The following is an 8,262-nucleotide window of genomic DNA, read 5'->3' as shown; positions in this document are numbered from 1 at the left end:
ATTAATGGCTTTATTTTTACAGTGTGTAACATGTTGTGACTGCAGTTGGCTGGCATCCATGCCCTGAAAACACAGCGGGATGTGTCTCCAAGGGAAAACAGGCTTCCTCCACAGTCGAAGCAGTCTGGTCATGCGCACTGAAGACAAGTTGTGATTGCACATACGTGCTCTGTATGTCTGTATTCAGCATGCAGTGACGTATAAACCTGATGAGGCGCTTTGTTTCCACTGCATAGCAGAATAGACTCCAGTCATCTCAGGCATTTGCTCACTCAAAAAGACAACAAGTTGAGCCTGCATATTATTGCCCACTGTCAAAGACCAGACACCAAATTAATGTCAGGACTGAGGATAAGTTGTTAAATGATTTAGCAATTCAGTGTGGGCAATACTGACCAGCATGTTGCAGGTTATTTTGGGAATGCCATTCTCAGTCCTCAGAGATGTAGAAGTCTTTTTTAAAGGTGCATCAACTAAGATTTTACACATTGTCTGATAAATCAAGTGACAATGGGACAGGATGCAGTGTCTCTCAGCTATACCCATCCTGTCCACATCAGCCTGCTGCATACAGCCATCCTAGCGAGATAGACAGATCCTTCATTTGTCCCTGTGGGGAAATTGCTGCACAGTCACAAGGCATTTCATCACATTACAGGGTCACAACAGAGACAATCAGAACGTGTGATTATAGTCATACAGCCATTCTCTTCATCAAATAATACAGTGTCCAATAATCATGGGTCAGCTCCTGCCGAGACCAACTGAACATCCTGTACCGCTTGTTTAGTAATTTCATGGCTTGTGGAACAGATGAGAATTGTTTATCTTTTTTTCCTGTTATTCCAGCTTCTCTACCCTGTGTTGTCAAAATATGGTCCACAAGATAGCATCACCTGCCTAACCCAGTGAAGGCTATAAACAACGAAGCACATAGGAGCTCTCATCAGCTAAAAACCCAAAGAGGCCCGGTGGAAGAGGCAACACTTGTTTGCACCGAGAGAGCGGGACAGAGAAAGAGCAAAAACCAGGGTTGACATTCGCTTGGGTCTTTGAGAGGGAGACTGTTAAAAGCAGCCAAAGGACTCAGAGTGGATGTGGTGTCCTTGTGAGCATTTAAGCTAACCTGATTGTTTTGGTGACATTAGCCACCTAGCATGGTCATAATTGTTAGCAGCTTTGTGATCATGTTTAGCAGGTATAATGTTTACTATCATCATCACCTTTGTTTAGTGTCAGCATGCTAATATTACATAACTGGAACTAAACACCAAGAACAGCCATTAGTTTTGTGTGTTATACATTAAACCAAACTGTTATCTGTAATTTTGACCTGATGATGGTGCTAGAGGTAAAGTCAGTAGATCACACAAGTCACAAGGATTGACAGACAACCCCAAATCAGAAAAAGGTGGCACAGTATGTAAAATCTAAATTAAAACTGGAAGTGGTGATTTGTCAATCATGTGTGTCGCATTGAAAACAATATGGCAGCACATTATTTGATTAATGGAGCCATCACAGAAGTGTGAGTGACCTTTGCCAAGGGCACTGACACAACCCCAGACCAAGACAGACCCTGGCTTTTGGACTTGTTGCTGCTAACAGTCTGGATGGTCCTTTTGTCTTTGGTCCAGAGCGACTTCTGGACACTGTTGACATGAGACTTCATTTTGCCACAGTAGAGTTGTAAGCAGCATTTATGGATGTAACTACATATTGTAGTGGCTGACACAGGTGAGCCAAAGTCATCCTGAGCTCATGTGGTTATATCACTTATAGAAGAGAGACGATTCTTGATGCAGTGGCGTCTGAGGGATCAGAGAGCTCGGTCATCCAGCTTAGGCTTGGCCCTTCACACACTGAAATCCTCCAGATTCATTGAATCTTTTAATGATGTTCTGCATCATAGAGGGTGACAGATCCAAATTCTAATAGGAACATTGTTTTTAAACATTTCAATCATTTTCTCATGCATATGTTGGCAAACTGGTGGTCCTTGGCCCATCTTTGCTCCTAAAGGGCTCGGCCTTTCCTGGATGCCACTGTTGTACCAAGTCATGATGCAGTCACCTGTTGACATCACCTGTTTCACATGGAACCATGATTTCATTGTTTTACCTCATCACTGGCCCTGAAATGCAGCCATACTGACTTTGTTTAGAATGTGTTGTAGCATCAGGATTGAGGTGAGAGTTTATTTAAAGCATAAAATGTGCTGCTTATTGTTTTCAGTGTAACACAGGACAGATGATTTATTTAATTAGTTTCAGTTTTAATTTTACATCCTGTCCCAACTTTTTCTGATTTGGGGTTGTAAATATCTGTACATTTCATGACATGGTGCAGTCTGGACCACAGTGGTGAACTGAACAACAAACCAACAGACGGACACTGGTATCCAACCTTACTCAGAACAGTACTACTGTGGGTCTGCGGGGACTTTGTCAAAGAATGACATTGATAATGTCATCAGCTTGGCCTTGGAGACTGCAGATTTGTTGTTACCAGCTGACAGAGCTTCATAGAGTTTGAAGGATGTGGCCATGTCACAGGCAGAGAGGATTCTGTTTAGTTTGACCCATACAAGGGACTAAAGTAAGGCCACTGTATACTGTGTATTGGCGATACAGTTCTCATCAGTCCCCCAACCTTTTAAATCACTTGTGTGGCTAAGTGGGTAATTTTGACTTATGGAAGAAAATCAGAACTTGAATTGAAGCTGTACTGCTTTTGATCACAGTATTTCAAAAGAGCAGGGGGAGATGAATCGTTATGAATGTATAATTATGGATATAAGCCACCAAGTTTCAGCTGAACAGGTCTTACTCATCAAAATGGCAGCACATAGAACACTAAATGTGGACATTCAGCAGTGAGAGTAGCACAGAGGGGCTGCTTTTTAACATTTGTTAATTTTATTTTTGCTAGTATCTGTCTAAGGTGGTTTATCACTTTAAAGTACCCCGTGGAATGTATCTGTAAGCAAAGTTATGTGTGTGGTGTTATGTGTTCTTGTGCACGTGCATAATACAAAACAAAAAGGGAATCCACTTGTAAAACATTTCTCCATAGCAGAGCTATGAGTACCTTTAATTTTAGAACAATATGAAGTGTAAGTCTGCTGGCATGCCAGTTATATTCCTTTTAATATGACAAAAACACCTAATAAGTCATTTTACATTCAATTTTATTGGTCAGGTCTTCCAGCCACCTTACCCTTTTCAAATAGCTAAAGTTCCTTTATGTCTTTAAGATATATTTAATAATCATACAACACAGAAAAAATAAAACAACCCTGAATAACATTGCATTCCATCAGTATATTACACATCTACATACAATGGTAAATAGCTTGAAACACCTTTGGTGTGCACAGTTATGACTATTATAACAGGTCACGTAAAGCGTGGAACATCATTTCGGTCTGATTCAGCACTAAAATCAAGAGCTGCATCCAGAGTGTTGGCTGTAGAGTCATCTGGGTAGAGATAAGAGAAGGTAAGAGAGATAACAGTGGTTCTTGTTTGACAACTGAAATCTGTGCAGCCAAAGACAGTAAGGTCATAACAGTAAGGTCTAGACCTTAGTTTGTAAAGTGTCCTGAGATGACTTGTGTTGTGATTTGGTGCTATACAAATAAAATTTGAATTTGAAATGGAATGCAACAATTATTATTTTTAGTTGTACTGGTGTTGGACAAGGCAAAACGTCTTCTGTGAAAAAGCACAATCAACCAGACACGGAGGCTGATGAAAGGCATTCTGGAGAACATAGGAAACCACTAACTGAGAGAGCGCAGCACTTCATCACTGAGTACCTCCTACAAGAAATGTTGCAGACTGATACTATTGTAATGTTCATACTGTTGCTCGGTGAGGACAAGGTAAAAATATCACAATAAACTTCAAGGAAAGTGCTGAAGTTCTTTAGCTGTTCACTAAGGGGCAGGATGACTTCCTGTTTGCATCATTGGTCTGAATCATGGGTGGTGCTGACATCTATTCAGGGCTTTTCCACCACAGGAAACTACTGAGATGTGTTGAACCATGTAATGCTTGTCCTGGGTTTTGTGTTCAGCCCACTTTACATTCCGGGAGCTGCATTTTGCACCCTTCAGGAGGTAGTACGAAATTCAAGTTCCAGGAATGCGAGGGGGGAGGTGGCAGGTGGGCACAGAGCTACTGCCTGTGATTGGTTAAATGTCAGCGTCTTCACAGCTCAACTAGTAGTATTACAAGCACAATGTGTAAACACACTAATTTATAGGTAAATTACTAGGACTTGTTAGTTTAGAGGTAAAACAGGGACTTCAGCGGGTGAACCGCAGACAAAGCATGTGACAGTAAAGCTGGACTGAAAGAAACAGGAACATGACTGGGCAATGTGTGACATGGTGGGGGGTTTAATTACTTATGTTCTGTGGATGGAAATCTGTTTACATAGTCACACTGTGAGGACTTGATGTCCTTATGGGGACACAGAGTAAGCCCCAAAGTAGTGGTTATGGTTATGGTCTCCAGGAAATGAATGTATGTCAGTATACTGTCCCCTGAAGTGATGGAAATGTGTGTGTGTAAAGTCAGTTGATGTTTTTAAATCTAACATTGATGTCGATACGTAGTCCATGAATATGTGTGGCGACAGTATTTTACGGCAGTGTTTCTCTCCACGAATGACCTTTAAACATTAAGCATGACAAAGAGACCAGCCAGTAGTAAATTCAAACATTTCTTACTGGTGATGATCTGAGCCTGGGTCTGTTCGCTCTAAATTATTTGTTCTAGTTCATTTTCACCATGTGTTTTCTAGTATCAAAACTTGACCATAAATGACTGCGCCGAGTGTGTAAGTGCATTACTTGTGTAACATGTAAAGTTCGATGTTTGAAACATTGTGCACCAGTGTATGTGTGTGTCTGTGTGAGAGAGAGAGACTGTATTCAGTGAAGCATTAACCCTGTGTCGTATAAAAGGCCTTGTAACCAAATGTGTTCTCTCCGCTGTAAGCCACGTACAGGAAGCCGTCTTCATCCTTCTCCTTGTCGTACAGCTGGCCCATGGTCAGACTGCAACACACAGCAGATGCCGCTCTTATTAGATCACACTGAGCATCAAGCACAATTGATTATATTTACAGTACATTTCTAGTATGGGGTTGTTGCTGACATACAGTATATACAGCAGCCTTGGAATCGTTACAGATAGTTATTCATGTTCATCTCGTGTTAATTTACTAGGAGCTTTTAACACTTAACAGGCCCAGATGACTGTAGTAATAACTGTCAAAGAATAAAATGCCTCAGCACAGAAACAGGAGTTTGACTCCGGGCTGCAATGGAGGTGGAACTTAGAGCTACCCTGATTTATAAAAACAGAAAATATTCAAATACTTTGAGTTTGCTATTCAAAAGAGCCTGCTGATGAAACATTCCTCACAAAACAGAGCTCTCAGAAGACCTACCATTAAGATCAATACAGTGGCCACTCTACCCTAGAACCAAGATCCTCCAAATGCACAAATATTCAATGAGGTAAAAAAGAAGCCCAGAGTAACAGTTAGACTTAAAGGAATCACTGTTGCTGGTTAACATCTCTGTTCATGAGCCCGCTTTATGCAAAACGTGCAGAATTGCATGGAGCGTGCTTTCCATGATGTCCACGACATGCAGCACTATACAGTATATGGTGTGAAAGGGGCACTGAACCAAGAGTGGAGGGAGCATCTGGCTTTGCTGTCTCTGGGTCCGGACAGCTGCCATTACTGAGGGGAAAATGAACTCCATGTTTATCAGAGTATCTTCCATGATGGTGCCGGGTGTCTGTTCATGAGCTGAAAGTCAGCAGGAGCTGAGTGATGCAGCAGGACAGTGACTCTAAACATCAGGGTAAATCTGCTACAGAGTGAGTTCAGACAAAGAAAGTCTTTATGCAATGTCCCAGTCAGAACCCAGACCTCAGCCCAGTAGAGATGCTGTAGATGCTGCTGTTTTATTTTTATTTGCACTGATCTTATTTACTTTATTTTAGTCATTTATTGTGATTTTATTTTGCCATGTAAAGTACTTTGGTCAGCTGGATGTTGTTTTAAAGTGCTATATAAATAAATTTGATTTGATAGAATGACCTTGAGAGAACCGTCCACACCAGATGTCCCACTAATATGGCTGAGCTAAAGCAGCTCTGAGAAGAAGAATGGTCACTGTCATAAATTTCAGTGATGATTTCGACCACATTTGTAATCAAATGCAAAAGAGTGTCAGGAACATATTTCTGAGCATTTAAAAATCAATAAAGACAGCTGCATATGATGCAAGATTTAAATTGCGACGATATATAACGTCTGGCTGCCATATGGATTTGTCGGAAATGAGACAGGAGGCAAACTTGTATTTCCATTGAAACTATGCTCTTATAGACAGTTTTTTCTTCTGAGACTTGGTTATAGATTAGTTTACCAACAAGTCTGAGCTTCTCCTGTCAGTTAACCACAGCACATGTCGTTACTGTGCATTTGATACATGCCAGCTCGTACTGCTAAAGAATATAAGAATATATATTTATGATTCCTTTTATGTATAATTCTTCAGTGAAATGTTTTCCCACTGCATTTTGTTAGCTTCCTAGACCCATTCGGATGGATGTATGTCACAGAAACAGTCTGCGATCGGCTGAGCATTGAACTTTAGCAGAGATAGGCAAACACACCAGACACACAGATATAAAACCAGCCACGCTGTCACAACCTTCAGTGTTTTCACTTGTGAAATGAGACTGTGATGATTGAAAACATTTCCAATAAAGTACAGATCTCACCTTCATGTGTTGTCCTAGTGGATTTTGTTGTCCTTTTTCTCCTCGTTCTGGGCAGCAGTTTACTAAACAGTGCCGTAGGTCCTTATACACCACGTATTGAACAGTGCCACCATTGAAGTGGGTATTTTCCCCCTGACCACAGGGGGAAGTGCTGAGCAAAGGGCTGCTTGGCACACCAAAATGAGGAGAAGAAGACAAGGTAGCCCCAACCCAACGGGTGTAATGTGCACTGGCTGGCAAAGAATAAAATATAATAAACAGAGGTTCAACTAAAAGAGAGTCTCAGCCAACTGACAGATCTCGACTACTGATTGAACTAGTCGACTTTCAGGGGGCAGCCCTAGGGGGGTTGGTCAGTTATTAAATCCAAGGGTTCAATTAGTTTTTCGACCAGCACTGTGAATGATAATGGGTGTGTTCACTAAAGACACAGCTGATTGTTTTTTCAGTAGCTTAAGCAAACTCTAGATATCTACAGTATGATGATAACACATTTTATGACCAATTACTAAAATAAAAAGTTACCCCAGATGGTTCTTAGAGTACCTTTCTTATCACTGTAGATTAACTGAATAATACAAGACAAACACGCTTTTTTCACAGAAGATATGGCATATTTGATTTGATTTATTCTTTCAAGCACGTAAAGACAGTTGATATATCAACACACATAATTTTACACATATCCAACAAATGCTAATCCAATATCAATTTGCTTATACCTAGAACATGCTTGAATGGAGTAGGAAGAAGTCAGACTTATCCAGTCCTACCCCATGACATCATCTTACCATCATTGGTTTGCAAGCAGTATCTCTACATAAATAATTCTCTTCTACACCACACAAGTAATATACTAAAAAATTATAACAGTGTTAACATTCTTACATAATTACATTCTTAAATAATTATCTTCTACACCACACAAGTAATATACTAAAGAATTATTACAAAGTGTTAACATTCATACACCACACCCACAATGTTCCATCTAATTAATCATTAAGCCTGTTCTTGCATATATCTTGATTGACACATACCTTTATATTTATGTTTAAACTCGTCAATTCTATTACTATTTTTTATGTCCACACTTAAATTATTCCATAGTTTTACCCCACTTATGGAAATACAAAATCTTTTTTTGGTTGTACGTATAGCATGAATTTTTAAATTTAACTGACCCCTTAAATTGTATCCCCCTTCCCTTTCATTAAATAGTTTTTGAATTCCACCAGGTAATAAATTGCTCCTGGCTTTATACATAAACACAGCAGTCTTATATCCCACTAAATAAAAATTTTAACAATTTAGACTGTAAGAAAGCTCCAATGGTATGATCCCTGTACCCCATCTTATGCACAATTCTTATCACTCTTTTTTGTAATATATACAATGGTTGAAGTGAGCTTTTGCATGTGTTTTCCCAGTTTTCAACGCCATACTC

General features: G+C 40.0%; 2 protein-coding genes across 3 annotated transcripts in view; one reads left to right on the top strand and one right to left on the bottom strand.

The window, feature by feature from the left end:
* adat1 (adenosine deaminase tRNA specific 1) overlaps nt 1–1,562 on the top strand; it is an 11,849-nt gene extending 10,287 nt beyond the window's left edge. Inside the window, exon 10 of the mRNA XM_020587673.1 lies at nt 850–1,562. The gene's annotated coding sequence lies outside the window, so the exon portion shown is untranslated. The remainder of the gene's footprint in view (nt 1–849) is intronic.
* A 1,495-nt stretch (nt 1,563–3,057) lies between these two features.
* Nucleotides 3,058–8,262, bottom strand: part of LOC109952536 (gamma-aminobutyric acid receptor-associated protein-like 2) — a 13,263-nt gene continuing 8,058 nt past the window's right edge. The window contains exons 3-4 of one of the 2 annotated variants that reach the window (XM_020587670.1): nt 5,018–5,068; nt 3,058–3,481 (exon numbers count right to left, since the gene is read on the bottom strand). In XM_020587670.1, the coding sequence (XP_020443326.1) occupies nt 3,478–3,481; nt 5,018–5,068 (55 nt within the window). In that variant the 3' untranslated portion in view covers nt 3,058–3,477. Of the gene's footprint in view, nt 5,069–8,262 lie in introns of both variants that reach the window. The other variant, XM_020587668.1, reaches the window with a different exon arrangement.

Source organism: Monopterus albus, unplaced genomic scaffold (assembly GCF_001952655.1).
Source record: "Monopterus albus unplaced genomic scaffold, M_albus_1.0 scaffold471.1, whole genome shotgun sequence".
Lineage (NCBI taxonomy): Eukaryota > Metazoa > Chordata > Actinopteri > Synbranchiformes > Synbranchidae > Monopterus > Monopterus albus.
The sequence above is the reverse complement of the archived record's forward strand: the minus strand, read 5'-3'. Positions and strand labels throughout refer to the sequence as shown.